This window comes from Melampsora larici-populina (genome assembly GCF_000204055.1).
Source record: "Melampsora larici-populina 98AG31 unplaced genomic scaffold MELLAscaffold_31, whole genome shotgun sequence".
Lineage (NCBI taxonomy): Eukaryota > Fungi > Basidiomycota > Pucciniomycetes > Pucciniales > Melampsoraceae > Melampsora > Melampsora laricis-populina.
This window is the reverse complement of record NW_006768795.1, coordinates 95486-116271: the sequence shown is the minus strand read 5'-3', so window position 1 is coordinate 116271 and position 20786 is coordinate 95486. Positions and strand designations below refer to the sequence as shown.

At 36.5% G+C, this 20786-nt stretch overlaps 5 protein-coding genes across 5 annotated transcripts; 4 read left to right on the top strand and 1 right to left on the bottom strand.

The window, feature by feature from the left end:
* Positions 1–3534: 3534 nt before the first annotated feature.
* Positions 3535–5175, top strand: MELLADRAFT_89554 (uncharacterized protein; the record flags this gene model as incomplete). The annotated part of the gene is made up of 3 exons (XM_007412606.1): positions 3535–3716; positions 3891–5041; positions 5153–5175. The coding sequence occupies 3 exons, from the start codon at positions 3535–3537 to the stop codon at positions 5173–5175; spliced, it is 1356 nt and encodes a 451-aa protein (XP_007412668.1).
* A 1097-nt stretch (positions 5176–6272) lies between these two features.
* MELLADRAFT_72431 (uncharacterized protein) lies at positions 6273–7570 on the top strand (the record flags this gene model as incomplete). Its single annotated transcript, XM_007412607.1, has 4 exons — positions 6273–6354; positions 6428–6675; positions 6757–6849; positions 6965–7570. 4 exons carry the CDS (start codon positions 6330–6332, stop codon positions 7346–7348), a joined length of 750 nt encoding a protein of 249 aa, XP_007412669.1.
* Positions 7571–8585: 1015 nt separating this feature from the next.
* MELLADRAFT_65043 (uncharacterized protein) lies at positions 8586–10590 on the top strand (the record flags this gene model as incomplete). The annotated part of the gene is made up of 2 exons (XM_007412608.1): positions 8586–8826; positions 8912–10590. The coding sequence occupies 2 exons, from the start codon at positions 8586–8588 to the stop codon at positions 10588–10590; spliced, it is 1920 nt and encodes a 639-aa protein (XP_007412670.1).
* Positions 10591–14468: 3878 nt separating this feature from the next.
* On the top strand, positions 14469–16955 carry MELLADRAFT_65042 (uncharacterized protein; the record flags this gene model as incomplete). The annotated part of the gene is made up of 3 exons (XM_007412609.1): positions 14469–14751; positions 14834–16880; positions 16943–16955. The coding sequence occupies 3 exons, from the start codon at positions 14469–14471 to the stop codon at positions 16953–16955; spliced, it is 2343 nt and encodes a 780-aa protein (XP_007412671.1).
* Positions 16956–18216: 1261 nt separating this feature from the next.
* Positions 18217–19888, bottom strand: MELLADRAFT_108641 (uncharacterized protein; the record flags this gene model as incomplete). Its single annotated transcript, XM_007412452.1, has 6 exons — positions 18217–18247; positions 18647–18788; positions 18946–19030; positions 19104–19260; positions 19356–19403; positions 19467–19888. 6 exons carry the CDS (start codon positions 19886–19888, stop codon positions 18217–18219), a joined length of 885 nt encoding a protein of 294 aa, XP_007412514.1.
* Positions 19889–20786: the final 898 nt, after the last annotated feature.

The window sequence follows — 20786 nt, the reverse complement described above, 5'->3', positions numbered from 1 at the left end:
ATGGACATGATGCAAGACGTCTTAACTTCCCTTGAACTTCCGCTAACGACGCACTACTTCAAAGTGTGATGTCGATGTTCATCGAAACTATCAAAGAGGTCAGAGAGGATATCCGAAGCTTAAAAATCGAACGAGCCAAAGAAACGACTCAATCCCCCCCCCAAGAACTGCCCAGCTACCAGTCGAACCTCAAGCATAGATCAACCCTTACCGACGGGGAATCGGTTTGGCACGTTTTCTGTCCCTGAGAGAAGAAACCAACAACAAAGATCTTCACTTCTGATTTCCAACTGTGGTACGATGGCCACCTACGTCCTCCGATACCACAAAAGGGATCCTAAGTTCCTGGGTAGTGAAGTTGCAATCGCCAACCGTTACAACAACCAATACTGCCCAGTAATCACCTTCTTAACTTACACTTTTTTGAGGGATCGAAAAATTCCGGACACAGTTGAATGAACGGTTCAGTACCTACCCGTTCATGGTTTATCAGCCGTCTAGACTTGGTATTCAATGGCTCTAGATCAGGTCATTCCCACAGTGATCAGACACACAAGTTGTGGCTCAAGACAATGATCATTCTGGTCCAGTACTAAATCTCCTAGCATTGGTAAGTAGCCAAGCTATTCTTACTGTAATTCTTGCTCACACTTGTGATTGGTTCTGTAGACCAGCCAGCCCTAAGTGTAAACAATCTACAAACAAAAATGATCAATGGTGTGTCAGAACTTTTTTGATGGAGAAACCATTGATCATTTTTGTTTGTAGATTGTTTATGCTTAGTGCTGTGTTATTGTATAATGGTAAAGCTTGCTCAGGAATCTGTTTGCCTCATATCAAAGATGAGAAAAGATGACTTGGGTTGAAAAAGGGTAAGATTAAGATAAAGATAAAAAAGAGAATGATAATATGAGTTGAGTGCAGAAGGAGATTGATCAAGAATAGAGGAGGAGGATGGTTTTGGAGGAGGGTTGTGTTAGATGAATTTTGAAAGGTTTTGTACAATGAGAGTGGACTTTGAAAAAGATTTGAGGGGATCTGTATGGTGGAAGGTACCTTGTGAAATTTCTGGAAAACTTTACAAAGGAGGCAATTGATGAGAGAAGGTTGAGAATAGATATCACAGAAGGAGAAAAATGTAGTGTTATGAAATTATTGGAAAGTGATGAAAAAAAAGACTTTTTAGTAGCATTCTGTGGTTTAATGAATGCTTGTAAATAATTATGGTGTTCAAACCTGTGCAAGATCTGTGCAAGACCAACCTGCAAGATCTGTGCAAGATTTGTGCAAGATTTTTTGCACTAATTTTGCACATTAATTTTTTTGACAACCCAAGTTATTGTGTTCCAAAACGTGTAAAAACTGTGTGAGACCAACTTGCAAGTTTTGTGCAAGATCTGTGCAAGTTCTATTCATATCTTGCACAGAACTCTAACACAATTTCTCAACATTCAAGAAAGCAATTTTTTGCAAGAAAAGTGTTTAAGTGAACACAGCCTTAACATTTATTGTAAAGACCCTTGGTTTGATTTTTGGAGTTATGAGATTGAAATCTGTGCCACATGATATAAGCTTACAAAAAATAATAAGGCAATGAGAACATCAAAAATACTAAGCCAAAGATGAGTGAATTGAAGATGTTTTGAAACAACAACGACAAATCAGTCTAAATAGCAAATGAGTGGAGAACAACAAAACAAACTAGCCAAAGGCTTGATTGATATAAACATGTTCTACAAATCAAAACAAAACAAAGCTATATGTTGAACAACAAGAAGAAAAACAGCCAAGGTTTTCCAAAAAAAACATAGCTAAAATGAACAAAAGCTATAATATGATTCACAGCAGACAACAAGAAATACAATGCAAAGCAAACAGGGTCCGATTACCCATATCATACAAAGTAAACAGCAAAAGTTATATCATACACATGATCCAAATAAAACCCAAAACACATCAAAGTTTTACTGAACCAAAGAAACCCATAATATGATTTGCCACCAACAACAAAAAAAGCAAATAACACACAAGGTCACAGAATACACACAATTGAAATATAGAAAACAATAATATAGGAAAGGCACCTAATATGTGATGACGATTGAAATGAAAAAAACAAAACTCAAGCACTGTAAACATCAAACAACTTCCTTTCAATTGAGCAGGCAAAAATGATTGCAAGCATCATTGGTCATAAAGAATTGATCACTGCACACCTGAGCCATAAAACCCACATTACATATGCTTGGAGCTGAGTAAATTGTTAGCTATCATGTACACACAGGTCTGCTCAGCTCTCTGCTCATGTGAAGAAGTAAATCAAATGTGATACATCACAAAACCAGTTTGACAAATCCTCAAAACTTGACTACATTTACCTCCATAGCTACTCAGGCAATACTCTGGAAGCCATTTGACAGTGAAACAGAGGGTGTTACATGAAGTTTATTTAATAACATTACACTAAAACTATGGGTCAGTGCATGTAATTGATCTTTGTGATGCTTTTGTCAAACTGAAAATAATTACAGATGGTATTACATATGGTTTATTTATTCAGATGAGCTAATAGCTCCGCGGCTCTGTATGTATATGATAGCTCCCAATCAACCCATCCTGCTGTACATATTTAGTGAGGGTGCTATGGCTCAAGTGTACAGATATCCCTTATGGCCAATTATACTCCCAATCACTTCAACAAAGACAAAATTTACACATGATGATCAAGCAGGAGCAGCCGCAGCTTGATATAGATCACCACAATGTTGCCAAAGATGCTCAAGAAGGTCATCTTGCAGTTGATGATGTATATTTGAATCTTCAATTTGGTGCTGAATAGCCATATATAAAGGACCTATGTTGTGTTCAGCACATAGAACCTCTGCTATATACACCAGAGGTATTACATCTCACAACCTCAATCCATCATCCTGCTTGTCCCCTACTACCATGTTGCCAAGGATGACACAAAATTTCATGATCATGTGCAACACTTGTGGTGAGCACATATATGCTGGGCTGACTACTATTGCAAATTAATATTGTACTATGCCAAAAGGACACTTTACATCCTTGCATATTGCTTCTTGTAATCTGGAAAAATACTAAATAGATAAATTGAGCAAGTCAATGAAAAGATAAAATACAAATCAGTTTGAAGTACAACAATTGATTCAGCTGCTGTGGGTCACTGACTTCCTTTTTTCTTCTTGTGGATATGCAATTGTCTGAAAAATTTTACACATGTGTCATAGTTTAATCTCCAGTGACACACCTCTGTGAGTGTGAGTGCCACATATGAGTGAGGCCTCTGGACTTTGTTGTTGTTGTACTTGTGTCCATTGACTTTGAAGTTGCAAGTTGGTGCTTTGGGTTTTTCAAGAATGATTGTTTTTGGGAAGTCATATTTTGGATTGCATTTAGTTTGAACTGGGTGTTTGCTCACGAGGACTGGCAATCATTAAACAAAAGAGTGGCAGCAAGGTCCATTCATGGGATCAAAGTCCATCATTTGGCCTCCTTATAAGGCCTGGTATGGCAAGAGCCATGCACCATTATTGGGGGAAGCCTATTGTGATCATACCAAAAGAGGTGTACTACACATTGGGGTCGTATGAGAAAGTAGCTGAAAAAACATCTCGTGGGGCAAAGTGTTTTCGCACGACATGCACGATGGTCAGTGACAGCTGCGGCGGACCGGTATCGGCTCGGATCGCGTATGTACATTTGGATTACGCTTTGAATTCACTGGGTTTGGTTTGATGACTTTCATCGATCTATGCGGTCTGAATGGTGAACTTGAATGTTCAATAGTCATCTCATCACCATCTCAATCAGAATCATGGTAATGGTCATCTCCATTCAATCCATAGATATCTTACTCTATGTAGTATCAATCAACTAATATCATACTCAATATCAATCATGACTCAATCTGATGACCATCAACTCATTCAAAATCAATCTCAAGAACCTCAAAATATCCATCCTGGTCTAGAATCTCTAAACACTTCATCAAACGAATCAGAGATAAACCTCTTGGAAACCGAAAACTCAGATCAACAGAAATCAGAAAATGATCAAGAGACTGAAAACGAACCTAGTCACGAAATAGAAGAACCAGAAGGGAAAGAGAGTCAAGAACGATCAGATGTGCAAAAAGCTCAACAAGATGAACAAGAGCAAGAGCTAGAACGAGATCGTGAATTGGAAAGAGAAATCGAATCGAATTTACAATCTTTCATTCAATCTTTAACTTTTCATCAATCTCAATCGGAACCTCAATCTGAACATGAATCTCAAACCAATGAAGCTCACTTGGATTCACTTTCAATCTTATCTGAATTGGCTTCAAATGTTTTACCCGTCGAAACTGATCATCAAACCTCACTTCATTCAACAGAAGAAGACCAAGCCTTTCATTCTCTCTTATTAGGTTCTTTACCTCAAGATTCACATACTTTATTATCCTCAACAAATGATCAGCAACATGATCAGTTTCACTCTATCGATCAACATCGTCATGCTCAAGATTTATTATCAGCTCTTTCAGTACTTCAAACTCATGATCATTCATTCGATCCACATCATTCATCTTCTCTTACATTTGATTCAATTTTTAATACTTCATCTAATCCGACTCATAAAGTTCATCAAATCCAATTCTCCAACTCATTCTCATCATCTTCCTCATCAGAAAACACACCAAGAACCGATCTTCCAACCCATTCTTCATTAGATCAAATCCAGTCTTCAAACTTTCTAGATCATTCTAATCATTCTGATCTAGATAGCTTCTTATTGGGACTTTCTACGCCTTCTATCCTTGATCAAAATCCACCTCAAACTCATTCAGATGGATTTGATGATTTGTTATTGGCTTCAATCGATCAACATTTATTGGCTCAAGATTTATCATTAGATATGATTGATAATGAAACTGAATTAGCTTTAGAATCAAATGAAACTTATTCAAATCAGATCAGAGCTTTATTAGATCAACTCAATCTAGCCTTAGAAAGAGGCGAAGAACTTGAGGCGAGTTCTTCTTTTTATCGAACCTGATTGTAAAAGTTGTAATAGCTATTCAGCTTATTGAAGTGTACGAATATAGTCTCTAATCTGTTTTCTTTATTCTTTCGAAATTATGTAGTCACTTGCAACTCATTATGCTAATACCATTCAGCAACAAACTCTCACTGCTCAATCCCAATCCCAACCCCAATCTCAATCTCAATCTCAAGCCCCATCACCATCTCAAACTCAAACGCCAATTCAATCAATTCAATCAAACTTCCTTACTAGTAGTTCTGAAGTTAACATGGTCATCGTGGCTGAAGGATCTCGTACGGTGTCCTTACCTTGGTTCAAATATAAATTTGGTCAAGTTTGAGTGATTTCCATTCCTCCATTCTGATCCTCTATCATTTCTTTTCACAAGATCATATCCTCCACTTATTGAATTCTTTTTGGTGGGGGAATGTGTGCGCTTTGTTTCTTTTTGATTTTAGGATGTACCTGTACATGAAGATGGGACCAAAAGAGATCGATACAATTCAATTTTACATCAACAAGCTTGTTTGAGTTTAGATTTCTCTCAGTTGTTTTTTTTCAGTTTTTTCTTACAATTTACCATGACCGTTAAAACTAACTGAGACTTAAGGTTTATCATTTTTGTTTTCTTTGTAGGGCAAGTTGGAGAAAGAAGAAAATTAGAAGAAGAAATCATATTACAAGTCAAACGGATTAAAATTAGTAAAGAACGAGGATTTTCTGGAACTTCTCAATTAATTCCTTCAATTGATGATATAATCAAATATTCAGATCAAGTGGATTGGACTGTAATTTCACAAGCAGTAAGATCTTTTTTTATCATTTCTTGTTTGTTTGAGGTTTTAGGTTTTGATGGGTTTTTGAATTGGTTTCTTATAAAAAGTTACCAGATAGATCTCCAATCGAATGTAGAATTCAATGGAATCAAAGACAAAATCCGAATTTAAATCGAACTAAATGGCAATCTGATGAAATTGATAAATTATTTGAAATCGTCAAAAGGAATCATGAAAAAGATTGGAAATCGATTTCAAATCAATTAGGCGTTTAGTTTATATTTCCTTTACTTCTTTTTAATCAAACCCATCCATTATTTAAAATCTGATTGATTTTTCTTTTTGTTTGGGTATTGTTTGGGGGATGAATTCTTGTTTTGTTTCTTGTTTGGTTAGACTAGAAGAACTGCAGCTGAATGTGTAAAACAATATAGAATGGTCACTCAAGAAAGAAAAGAATGGAATGAGAGTGATGATTTGTTATTAAAAGAAGGAGTTTCAATGTACGGACAAAATTGGCAAGCCGGTTAGTTTGACGACCCCCCTTCCCAAAAATTATCATTCTTCTTGACCTTCTGATTGACAAAAATCTTTCATAGTGGCAAATCATTGTGGTAGATCTTCAAATCAATGTATTAATCGATGGAGTAAGACTTTAAGACCTGATATTAAGAAAGGTAAATGGGATGCGAATGAAGATGAAGCTTTAAGGAATGCGGTTGCAGCTTGTGGAATGGTTTGGAAAGATGTGGCTCCTAGAGTTAGAGGTAGGACTGATGCACAGTGTCGGGAGAGGTGGTGTAATATTTTGGATCCTAGGATCGTGGTTGGGAATTGGACTTCTGAGGTTGGTGATCTACTTCTGCTTGTTCTTTTGGAATTGGATTCTTGAATGGGAGAATTGAGGATTTGATTGAGGGTTTTATAGGAAGATGAAAAGATTTTAAGGTTGAGGAATCAGGAATCTAAAACTTGGTCTGAGATTAGTAAAAGTTTTAATGGTAGAAGAACTGATAATCATGTAAGTCAAGTCGTTTTGCTTTGGAATTTATTCGTCAATCTCTTTCCATTCTGAACAACAAAAGAGATTTCAAGAAAGAACCTGATTGTGATTATTTTCTCGGGGGCGCTTTTAGTGTATGAGAAGGTATTCAGAATTAACTAAATCAGATCCAAAAAGAAAACAAAAGAATTCGCGATCAAATCCCACCAAATTTAATAGAGTGATTCAATTAAACCCGACTGGAAGTAAATCGAGCTCATTAATCGATCGAATCCAACCTGAACTTTTATTAGCCAGTAGTAGTAATCATCATCATCATCATCTTCTGAATCATAAGAATAAGAATCTCCTCAATCCTCGATCCTGTAGTTGTAGTTCAAATAATCTTAGTTGTAGTCATAAATCTTCGACTAATCTTGCTCTGGGTTTGACCCTTGGAAGTGGTGGGGTGAAGAGGGTAAGGGATTTGGTTGGGGATGAAGGGATTAGTGGATCTGTTTTGAAAAAACCTAGATGATCATTTCACATTTCACATTTCATTTTTTTTCCTTTTTGCTTTTTGAGATGGATCATTTTTAATTTTTGGTTGGTTGGTTTGTTTAAAAGCACAGTGAGAAAAGGTTTAGGGTTTTTTTTTGAGTAGTGAGCTACTTAGGCATTGATAGGTTTATTGGTTAGTTTTGTATGATTTAGGTTAATGGTTTGAGAGGTTAATTCATTCATTGCACATTGGGAGGAGAAGGAGAATTGGATTAGATGAGAGTACATGGTGATGAACTAGATTGACAAGGACCAAAGAAAGCTTCATCAATTGTCCTACACAAATATGGTTCTGGAACTTTTTCACAAATTTTTGGGAACTTTCTCAGAACACATATTTGGGTGTGTTCAACTTCTGGATTCCTGGACTTGTGAAAAACAGTACAAGTTTGAATGCCCAGGGTGCAGGAGCTTTCTGGCTTTCTGAAAAAATGTTCTGGAAACTTTTGTGGAAAAGTTCCAGAATCAGTTTTGTGTAGTATAAATCTAGGACAAGATTGGTTTGATGAGATCAGAAGCAAAGGGAAACTTCTACATCAAAAAATTTGGCTGGCTTTTGAACTACATGGGGTGACTTAATCTTGTTCAGCTTGTACTTCATCTCAAAGTAGACTTCAGGTGAGAGAGTTGTGAATTTCTTAGATTGTGAAGGGTCACAGTCACAGTGGCAAGATGTTGTAAAAAATGGAAAATTCTAGGTCACATTTCATTTGCTGTAAGACATTTAAACCACATCAATATATGTTTTAAGGAAGTGTAACATCAGCCTTGAACATCAATGTTTGAGGAGTGTGTTTCATAGGATCCTGCAAGGTCTGTATGCAATCTATAAATTTACAAGCAAAACTTGAAGTGTGTATTTGAGGTAGTCAATATCTGCTTGAGCTTTTAATTCAATTCCTGAACATATGATCAATTCCATCCAACCTGGAGAAGATATCACCAGATAATTTGATGTTACATACATATTCTATCTACCTCAGCTACTCCACCATCATACCAATCACTCAAAACATAAATTCAATCCATAGGTCCCCAATTACTTAACTCATCTTTCCTTCAAGTTTTGGTAAATTTGTTGAGTGCTCCTACTCCACAAAAAAAGATGCAGAACATATTTTGTGTTTTCTTCATTCTATCATGCCTTCAATTTTCTTGTCTCCTAGGATCTCTGTCAAGAGATAATCTTCAAAGAGGTTTATTAGATGGTGAGCATGCTCATGAATCTTTGGATGTTCACAAAAAAACCAGTTTCATTTCAAGCTGTGGCTGATTGTAATATTGGAACAGGAGGAGCACATGATCATGATGTTCAATTGATTCATTCTTCTCTATTTTCTACAAATCCTTACAACACCTTTTCAGATTTAGATGGTTTGTTTCCTTCAGAAATTGTGAATAATTATCCCTTCATTGGAGGTAGGGGAGATTCAGGGCAATTGAATGAACAAGGAGGTAAGGCTGATTCATTTTGAAATCACCTTTTTGATTTTCTTTCCCGTTTTTTTACAATGTGCTTTTTTGATGGATTGAACCATAGATCTTCTAACCAAGACTTCTGTGGGAGTGTACAAATACCTTTCTGCTCAAGATGAACATGGGATATCCAAGATGGAAAGAAATGAAATGAAAATGTATAATGAAGATGATGTATGGATGTCAAATTTTATCAAAGAATTTGATTCAATGAATCATTTGAATTTCTCACCACTTCCAGAATCCACTCATGAAGAATTTGAAGAGAAGACGAGATCAGATTCACATGATATATCAAATAATCTTCAGAAAACTTTAGCACCACTCAAAACACTGCCACCTTTTTATGAAAATTCCAGAGCTTGCCCGCCTGATAGCATGATTCATAGACCCAGAGGGACAACAGATCCTGGATCATCTCCAAACCTTGTTACATCAAAGTCTCTTGGTGAACAGATAAAAGGATCTTTGCCTAGAGATCTACCAATATCAGCTTTGGAAATCAATGATCATTTGGTAAGGAACAGGGATGAAATAAGCATTCTGAAAGTCATTGAAACTCAATCACCTGGTCCTGATCACCCAGAAACCCACCCAGAAAGCCAGGATTCCAATAAGGATGTTTGGGAAAAGGAGCAAGGTAAAAGGTCAAAATTACTTTTGAGGGCTCAAGATTCTTTGAATGAAGATCAACAATCAATCAGAGAGAATGATTTAACCACAAAAAAGGACTACAATCTCAAAAGCGTGGTCATAAACAGGAAGAGAAAGAACCCCCACACTTCAGAAGCTTCAGATGTGGAGCTTGGAAAGCACCAAAATTTGGATCACTCTTGTTACCTCAATAATGATGTAGACATTTTTCCATCAGAAGAGTCAATTATCAGTCTTCCAAGTAGCCCTTCCTTTCCAAAACAAGGACTTACAACACTAGGATGCAGGAATGGTTTGGAGGATACTGTAATCTCAACTGACAATAAGGAAACAAAAGGCAAGGTTCTAGATATTCTGGATGATGTACCTAGAAGAAAAAGAACACATAGACAACCCAACAATAGAAGAAAGGAGACAGAAAATCAGGCCATAGTTCAAACAAGGAAGATCTGTGAAGAGGTCAACCCCTGTGAAGACACAAGTATATACAAACATCAGCCCAGAACATCATTTGATAGCTTGATTGAGAAACACATCACCCCCTTTATGACACAATTTGAGGATTTCCTGCAAGAAGATATGTATCTGGAACATAGAAATCCTAGATCCAATACTCACCTGATGAGAAGACTAAGGTTTATGACCCATGAATTTCTCCTATTGTTAGTGAAATCTCAGTTGACCTATGCAACCAATGGAGAAGATTTAAATCAGACTCTAGTTGAGGGATACCAATGGCTAACCAATATTTGGAAGACCATTCCGATTGATGCCCTTATCATGACAAATCCACCCAAATCAACTAGGCCTATTAACGGATATACCGCACTTGGAACCATGGAAGAGACCTTGATCTCTAGAGTTATGAGCACAAATCTATTTTCTAGAAGTCAACAGAAGTTAAATGCATATGTAATCCTCACTTGGATGCAGAGATTCAGACCAAATTGGCTAGATGTATTTAAAATTACACCTCAAAGTGAATTTTGGAAAATTCCAGAATATAGATCAAACCTACCTCTAGTTCAAACATTTATTTCAGGTATTGAAAAAAGGATTTTGGAAATAGAGTCTGACATGGGGATTTGATTTGGAACAACTTGATTAATTTTGTACAAGAGATGTATCATCAAGGTGAATTTGAAAGCTCACTAATTTTTAGTGACATCAAACAATGTGTCAAAGTAATAATGATGTGAACAGAACCCATTGAAATTCAAATAAAAACTAATTTTGTTCTTTTTTCATTTCTTGTAATTTTTTCATCTTGGTTTGATTTCAGTTGTGATTTTTTGTCTATTTGATCATCTTATTGTGTTCAAAGTGAACTATGTTTCATACTTTGGAATTCCAAAATCAATGATAATAATAAATGAAGGTTGGTTGTATGGAAATCACTCATCTGTGGGAAATTGAAGCCAAAATTTATATCATCAACTAACAAAGAAAGACACATAGTCACTCAATTGTTGGTACAATCCTAATGACAAATGAATTTCTTGGATTCATCCACAGCTGGTCATATGGGTTGAGGTAGAGCATTAATTCCACCCACATCAAAGTATCTGATTTCCAAAACATATCCCCTGATGCCAAGGTTGGTCTGATTACATTCCTTCCCAGGAAACCTGAAAACTGGAAGAATTTCATAGTCTCACATGATGTTTTCTGCATCAAAACATTCCCTGTTTCTGTTGGTCCCCTGTTACATTTGCTGGTACAGTTGTACTCCAAGAATTGAATCTCACCACATTAAACACAAGAATGAGTGATCAGCAAACCAATGATACTTTGCCAGTGCTCAAACCAATCACCAATATCATTTCTTTTTATGATTTGATTATGTGTAATAAAATCCCTTTGTAAATATGTAGTGATTATATTATTGCTCCACTCACAACCTTTTTCATCAAACATCAACCTCACCACAAGTTGTAACATCTACTCTTATATTATCAATCCTGTTTCTACAGAGATATTCTTTCTCTGTCATCCAATATTAGAATGTTTTCTTTGACAAGAATCTATATCATACAAAACCATCTCCTGGTATCTCATTTGCTCATAGACCACTTTTACCAATATCTGTGTTGTCTTGTCTGGTCAGGGATCAGACATCCCTATAGCCAGACACAATCATCATATCAAGCATATCCCAGCTTCAGGGTCTTCCAATATTTCTAGAACAGTAGATATGCACCACCACAATTGAGGTTATTCAATTATACTTAGGATCATGCAAGTTCCGCCCCTTTCAGTACAGATCTGTAGCATTTCAGGGATTGGCATGTTGTTTTTAGTTTTGGTAAGCAGTGGAAGGGTATCAGTCTTTCCAAGGAATTTTTGACGTAAATCCAAAGACTTCAGAACAAACTTGATCAAACTGAATTCAAATTTCCAACCTGATATCAAATTCAAGTTTATTGTTTGAAAATATTAAATGCAAACATAGCTTTTAGCAATCACAAGAAAAATAGAAAGCCACAAGCTGAGGATCTTCCTTACCAAATGAAAAACCACTGGTTTTTGCTGTTTACAACTAAGAAGATCATTGATGATGGATATCAGAAAATTAGCAGTAAATTCTGTGTCAAAACATAAACAGTAGAGACCAACCTTGGATTAATTCCTGGATCAAGCCATGGATCTGGTCAAGAGCATAGGCACAATCAAGGGACTTATCTCAAGTATCATGAATGAATTTGCAATTTGAAGTGAAAATCACCGGCTCATAAACACAACCTCAAACTTTATAAACCCTTGCTCCAAAAATTAGATCTTCTGGGGGATGATCAAGCAACCCTATGTTCTCAATTTGAACAATAAATTTGGATGAGGTATCACCAAAGGAAATGAAGATTCATGTGAGAGTTTGTTTCAAAAATTATTTTTCCCAGAAGACTATGATCCAGATTTCAATCCTCACTCTCAATTCATTTACTAGAGGGTTGAAAAGAGCTTCAGGCCATCTTCTGAATGAAAAAAAAAGATTGGGAATGATCAATTGATATTCTCACTCACCAGGAAGTACTAATAGTGCATAAAGTCAGACTAAAATTCCTCAATTGTGGGGGTGGGTCACTTGTTGAATGTCAAATTTCATGTGTCTGCATTTTGACAAAAGTACTTTTCAAGATTTAACCAGTCTGAGTCAGCATAAAACTTTTGAAATTAGCAAAACAAATTGAATCCCTAAGTTCCACTTTTGACACCACCTCTCTACTTTTGAGATCAGATTTTTGTGTTAATCTTTGCCAAAACCTTTGATAATTGTGATCCAATTAGGGGATACAAAGTTGAAATCCGGCCGAAAATCCGGCCGCGTGGCCAGATTTCCAGATTCCATTTTTTGCGGTAATTCGGAATCTGGACATGAGTCCGGATTCTCTCAACTTTGAATCCCCCAACTTCAAGTTCCATGCCAACTTTCCACTACACCACCAGTCCCACATCCAATATCGACGACTCGCCCCCACTTCACATAGCAACAACTCGATACCATCGCAAAATAGCCCTCAAGAGGTCCATTCAAACAGCACGACATGCAAGAAAGGCGTATGTTCAGAACAACCTAGACTCACTTGCAATGTTTCAAGTCAATCTCGCCGGGATAGATTTTTCTTACGCATGATTCAAGCCTTACAAATCCATCAAATTGCTGTAACTGACAAGAATTGAAAGAAGGCAGCTTTCTCGGTCAACCAAACTTACAATTTAATCAATCACAACATGAACCTTATGATAGATCAATCTCAAATCTTTCGATTGATGAAAAAGACCAACTCTTGACTTCAATTCTCACAAAGATTCCATCTGGTCTGACTATTCTTAAACTTATCTGTATCCTTGTTTGATTTGATTCGTGTGTGAAAAGATTATACAAAGGATCTAATACAAAATTCAGAGTTCCAAAAAGTGACTCTTTAACAAAACTTCTAGATCGAGGATGTCTTTGGACTAAGATCAACTGCTATTGTCTGCCAGTTTCATTCATCCACAGGTTTGAAAGAGTCTTTGTTCTGCAGCTTGAGTTAAAACATCTAAAATCGCAGGTTCAAGTGTTTTTAATTGATATGAAGCAGCTAAAGAGAAAACAAAACCAAAACCAAAAGAGTAGATTAGATTTAAATCAGATCGAATATGATTTTTAAAGTATTAATCAAGAGAAGAAAAATGATCTGTTACCAATCTGTTGTACCATTGAAGTTAATTGTCCTTTATTCAAAAAATCCGTAATCTTCACTCGATCTCGATGATTAGTTGAATTCCATAAAGGAGAATAAGGTTGATTTGAATGAGAATGAGAATGTAATGAAGATCGATTTGACTCAGAGTGTAAGGAAGGATTTCTGGGTGCCTGGTGTTGGATGAGAACGAAAATCTTGAGATTGAGGTGTTGAGTCGGATATGGAATTGAGGTGAGTGAAGAACTGGCCAGTGATCTGTTGATTTCTCTTTTTGCCAAATTTCAAGTCGTGGCCAGAAAAAAATGGAATCTGGAAATCTGGCCACGCGGCCGGATTTTCGGCCGGATTTCAACTTTGTATCCCCTAAATGTAGAGCTAAAGGATAATATTTAGCAAGAACAGCTTACAGCTATGTATCAAGAATTGAGAATGATGGTGATTATCCAGAATATCCTCAATACCCACCCAGGGAAGTGTTTTAGGTGTTTCCAAAATCAGGTTTGGTGACTTTGTTTCATAGGAGTCTTTGAGGCATGTCTGAGATTCAGTACATAAACATGTGGGGCATGGGAATATTAGGAGGTAATTTTCAAACTATGATTGTGCAAATTCATCAAACACTAAAATATCCACAAATCTTCTCAAGGCTGAACAACAAGTCCCATAAATTTATCAATCTGTCCTGGCCCTGGTCTTCTGCAACTGCTCATGCCTCACATGAAGAATTGGATCCTCTTTTATTTACTTTTCATTTTATCATGCACCAATTTTGTTTTGGTCATGGGATTTTTTTCAAGCAATGATCTTGGACAAGATTTACTGAATGGTGATCAGATCAGCCAATATATGGGTTCTTGTGATGAAATTTTTGGGCAAGCTGTTGAAAATAGACATATTGGAACAGGAGAAGACCACAATGATATTCAATCAGATCTTTGGCCTCTTCTGAATAGAAGTCCTCATGAATATTTTCATCAAGTTGAAATTTTACCATCACAAAATAGTCATACTCACCTGTTTGGTCAAGGATTGGAAGATTCAAGGCATATAAGTGAACAGGGAGGTAAGAAGTTTGTGTTTCTGAAGGATATCTGAAGCTTGGTTTCCCTTGGAAAATCAAATTGACTTGGTTCCTTTAATAACAGGAATATTCACAGATACCTTCAGGTATTGTAACAAAGATACAAGATTTTCCAATTGGGATTACCCTGACAGGCAGAGTGAGCAAACCAACATGATGATGACATCAAATGAAGATGGTGCATGCATACAAAACACTTTAGGAGTGAATCAACAGGATATCTCAAAACTTGCAGGAAAAACAACTGATGAATCCCAGTATGGAAGATACCCAAACAACATATTTGAAGGTTTTCAAACCGTTTCACCACATTTCCTGACTCCAACATCTCATTCTAATAGGTGTATACCTTTTTCTGATGAAATAATATCTCATGAGGCTGAAACGTCCAAAGGTACCAAAGGATCTCCAAACAAGGGTGAATCGAGGTTCTCTGATAGCTGTGCAGGAAGCTTGTCAATAGAGGATTACCCAATATCAGACTTTGAAATTCAAGGTTTTGCATTTCAGCAAGGTGGTGAGTTTGATTCAGCAGGGACACACTTGGAGGGAATAAATAGCAATATGAACAAGGAAATCAATAACCCAAAACACTCTTATGCTCCAGAAAAATTATCTCCTGAGCTACCCCTACTCAATCCCCCCACTGAACTTCAATATTCATCCTATTCAAGTATCCTGCCTGAAGTCATGAGCCCAAGAAGGCTTGACTGTAGTAGATTGTTTGAAAGGAAAAACTGCCTCAATGCATACAACTCTCTTTTAGAACAAGATGTGACAAGTTCTTTTCCCGCAAATCAAGGTCAACATACTGCAAGCCAAATCCCAGCACATACTACACTTGGCCTGCCTGTGACATCTCATCTCATAGCAACACCAAACTTTAAAGATCCAGGAGCCTCAAACTCAGGCAAGGAGCAGATCACCAACCCAGAAAATGAAATACCAGGTTTAGTCCAGGAAGACCTGCTGATAGACAACCCATCCAACATTTGGGGTGACCATATCAACAATGTTATGGGCTGGCAATTCTTACCAAATATCCACCACAGCTCTGGCACATCGAATACTCCTTCTTCCAAAGGGGATGATTATGAGCACTCTAGCCTGGACCTACATAGTTCAAACAATCAAGGAAGTACATCAGCTTGGTTCACACAAAGTTTTGAGCCTTCCTTACTTGATATGGAAGAAAGTGGCAAATTTTTTGATAAGTCATGGAAGAATGGGAATGGTAAGAGGTTGCCTTTTTGTTTGACTACCCAAAACATACCGGAAACATATCAAGAACATAGCATGCAGAAAAAATTGATGACTGAGATGGACTTTAACCTGATAGACAGTTTCATATCAAAACAAAGGCAAGGTTACCACAGTGGGGAAGGCTCAGTCACAGAACATGTAACTACTTCAATGCAAGATCCACCTCATTGCTGTAATCATCATGAAGATTATGACACAATAGAGGTGAATGGCATCTGTACAAGACACTCACTACCCACAGCTTCCAATCCAGCAACCCACCCCTCCTCAACCTCAAGGCTAGATAAGATTTACCCATTGGATTCTAAGAATAATTCAAAAGAGATGTTTGTCTCCAGTGGCAATGTGATAATGGGAGGGTGTATCCTGGAGGAAAATGATGGTAAGCTCACAAAAAAGAATTCTCGTAAAGAACCCAACACAGACATTTACCGAAAGCAGATAAGATCAGAATTTGATACCAAAGCTGAGGAACCTGTGGAACCCTTCATGATAAAACTGGACCACTTTTTGGAAGCCGAGATGAAACCTAGGGGATGGACATCGAGAAATGAGCAAATCTTGACTAGAAGATTCAAACTTTTGACACACGAGTTCATGTTAATGCTAGCAAAGGCCCAGTTGAATTATGTTTGCAACCGAGACGAGGTGGATTCAACTCTAGTGGAAGGTTACAATTGGTTGATAGATATATGGAGAACTATTCCAGTCGAAACAGTCAAATTTAAGGATTTTCCCCAAGTAATAGAATGCAACAAGGCTTTCTATCCTAATACTATTGAATATACTATGTCTCTTAGGCTTCTCAAAGATGATATATTTGATTTCAACCAACAACGATTTAGTGCGTATGCAGTGCTCAGTTGGATGAAGAAATCCAGACCAAAATGGTTTGAACGTTTTGTCAAAGGTGCTGGAAATAAATTCAACAGAATCCCAGAATACAAACTTTCACGGCCAATGGTTGATAAATTTCTTGATTGTATCCAAAAGAGACTTTCTTTCTTGGAAGAGAAAATACAATCCAAAAAATCAAAAAGAATTTCCAGGTAACTTTGCTTTCTCAGCCAAGTCAACAAAATAGGACTATGTATTCACATGTTGTAACGAACATAAAAATTGCATATTGTATGGTTTCAAGTTTGAGTATTCTGTTTTTTCTCAAAAATTCCAACAAGTTTTCCAATAATCCTCATTTTTATAGCTCAATTGTTTTCAAATTGTGACCACCTAAAAGGGGCATCAGATCTATAGATTTATGCACCTACTTTATAACAACAGCAAGCTGCCATAGCATGGGATTACACAAAAGACACTGACTATCAAACCCCTGATGTGAATTCAAAAGCACCGAGATCATCTCAGAAATATCCTCCATTTTCAGAGTTGCAATGGCATTGCATCATGTTCCCTCTTCTTTTGATACCTGTGGAATGTTTTATTGCAAAAAAACAAAGCCTCAGGAACAATGCCATGAGAGAGGTAATTGGTCTCATAAATCATGATGTGTCTGGCATATTTGATTAAAGAGTTCTTTGTAAATACATAAACTTTGAGTCAAAGTTGAATTTGAAAACCATAACCTTCAAATTACCGGTCAGTCTAGATGAAATACGAAACCCTTCATGACACAACTTGTTGAATTTATTACAACTGAGAAGAGACCGAGACAATGGACACCAAGAAATGAAAAGATCTTGACAAAAGATTCAAAATCACGACTCATAAATTCCTGTTAATGTTATCAAAGCCCAAGCTAACTTATGATTGGAACCAAGAAGACTTGAATGAAACACTAGTGAAAGGTTACCAATGGTTATTAGATATCTGGAGAACTATTCCTGTTGGAACAGTTGCATTCCATGAATATCATGAAATAATTGAGCATAAAAAGGCTTATGAAGTGGTTTTTAAATCTCTGCCATAATATATTTGGTGCTTATGCAGTGTCCAGTTGGATGAAGAAATTCTGACCAAATTGGTATGAGTATTTGATCAAAGTCTGTAAAATTGAATGGAAGGGAATTCGAGAATACAAAGCTGCTCGATCCCAAATTGAAACTTTTCTTCTTCATATCAAAGAGCTTCCTTGGAAAAGAAGATGCAATCCAAGATGTCTCAACAAGTTCTACAGGATGGCAAATAGCAGCAGAATTACGTCTACTTTGGTTGCTCACCCACATTCTAGGCCGTAAAATTGGGTATCTTGTAAAGGCTGTAAACGGTGGATATTGTGCAGTCAAAAGTGCTAAAAACAATCTCAAGAAGATTTTTTCTTACCCGAGTTATTATTGTGTTCACTTTTTTTGTTTCCAATTTCATTTGATCAAATGACCAAAAAAAAGTAACATAAAGATGAGAAAATGATTCATTTAGTATTATTTTGTCAAATGAGTTTTGAATAAAGAAACTTTAAATAAAAGCTAAATTTAAATCCCAAAATCTTCATATTAAACCAAAATGGTAAACGTAGATCCACATGAAATATACTATTCAAATCATTCAAACTTCGAATTGATTGTAATCCATCTTGTCTAAAATATTGAGAGATGTGCATAACCCAAACAAATCAGAGAAGAAATATGCAAGATTTTGAAGGAAGATTTGTGCGTACAAAGAAGATTGAATTGAATTCCCATCAATCAATGGATCTAAAGATCCCCAATTCCCATCCGAAGGTAAATAAAACGGTAAACTAGATTTAATTGGTTTGATTCCAACCAAAGACCTTCCACTGAGGATTGAATTCAATTCATCTAAAAGTGGATTAGAAAAAGAAACTGATGGGTCAGTTTTTGGTTGGGTTGGGTCCATCAATTGGTTTAGAGAATAAAATTGGTTGGGTGAAATTAAAAGAAAAGGAAAAAATAATTTAAATGGCCATATTAAATCTATTGAACCTATTGGATAAACTCTTATATGTGTTTTGGGGGTCAATTTGATTTGATTTAAAGATTTTATCGAACTTGTTATTGGAATCGAAATCTTTCTTATCGTACTACAAAATTTCAAAGAACAGTAATCAAATTCAATCATCATTTCTTTTGTTTGGTTTTTCAGGTAAGTTGGACTTTCTTTTGACAAAAATCACTCAACTGGCTTAGAGTTAAAAAATACCTCAACGATTTGTAAGTTGTAAAGCTTAGAATGCTAGTTGAAATTAAAAATCTAATTTTTGAATCCAATAACTGTAATTGATATTCAGACCATTGACTGTTAGAGTCTAACCTAAAAGAAAAAAAACGATTGTCCAATCTAATCAGCGATTCTATTCTTTTCAAAAACAAAGGGAAATTCTTGAATGAAAAAGAAAAAATCTTTACCAAATTGGAAATGCTCCATTATGTCTAATCTGTTGTGCGACATAAGTACTAAAGAGAAGGAAGCAATCAATAAGTTCAAAGACAATAAAATACAGCTAAAGCAGAACGTACCTGATCACAATCAAACTAACAAGTTTGAATCCAACTCGATTAGGTGATCGATTTGAATCTAAACCATCAACCTTCGATTCATAAATTACAATCTCATTCCTTAAGTCTTTGTTAAACTTTTCTTTCAATTTTGCTTCTTTTTGATTCGTTGCTAATTTATTTAATTCATCTTTTGTTCGATTTTGATTTGATTCTAAACTTTTCAACCATCTTGGTATTGGTGTAGTTGGTGTTGATATCCGATAGCTTTGATGAAGATGTCTCTTCCGATGTTGATGGAAATATAGACCTTGATGGTGATATTGTAATGGAGGGTGTTTCAAATCCAATCCAAATGTCGATGGTCCACAATAAGTTAGACAACCCCTCCCAAGTTTTATCGCCTTTGTTATATCATTTCCTATCATAAGCTGTTGTATCATTCTTTGACTTGTTCCCCTTTACGATGAATCCAATGTATTCAGGGAACGAACTCCTATTTATACACTCCCGACTTTGATTGTTGAGTTTTCTCTTCTTCTTGATGAACCGAACATGTTTCTTCTTCCATCAACCAAAGTTTGTCGCCTTCGAGTGCTTTCATTAGAATAATGCGATACAAAATGTAGTCTCAAAACTACATTGTAGGTCACGCACGCGCTAGAAATTTCTACAATTGAAACTACAGTTTTCAAAATCCCGAAATCGAGAATGTACAATACATTGGAGTCGAGTCCAAGGCTCTGACCCGGACCTAGGTCTACCTGAGCTGCCCCGAGCTTAATGGCCAGGGTCAGCGTCGGTCTGGGTACCGAGTGCTCATCTTTTTTTGGGGACTAAGGGTCCTGTTTTAGGTAAGAGGTGTTGTGTGTTTCTAACCCACTAGTCACATTCTTGGAATATTGGCCCCTCTTTGAGGTCAGGGTCTTTGGCTCTTGACCTTGGTTTCTTTGTCCAAGCTCAATTGCTCTGTTGTCTGTTTCATCACAAAAAGCTCAGAGGCATCTCACAGAATCTTACTCTTGTCTTGAATCTTTTGATCTAATACACATACATTAGTAATGGCTGATAATTGGAGGGTTGCAAAACACTCCTCATAGCTGACAAATTGGGCTCAGGGCTGAAAATTCTTATGATGAATCAAGCTGGAATAGTATTGGCTCATGTGGGTCTTTTAATTTTATTTTTGAAATGATTGTTAAAAATTAAACACACTAAGGTCCTGGGACGGGAACTAGTGGACTACCCTAACCCTGGGGGTGGATACAACTTATATAGAACTAATACACCCTTCTAACCCTTTGGGAGGGTTGGTGGGTAGCAAAAAAATATTTATTGTCA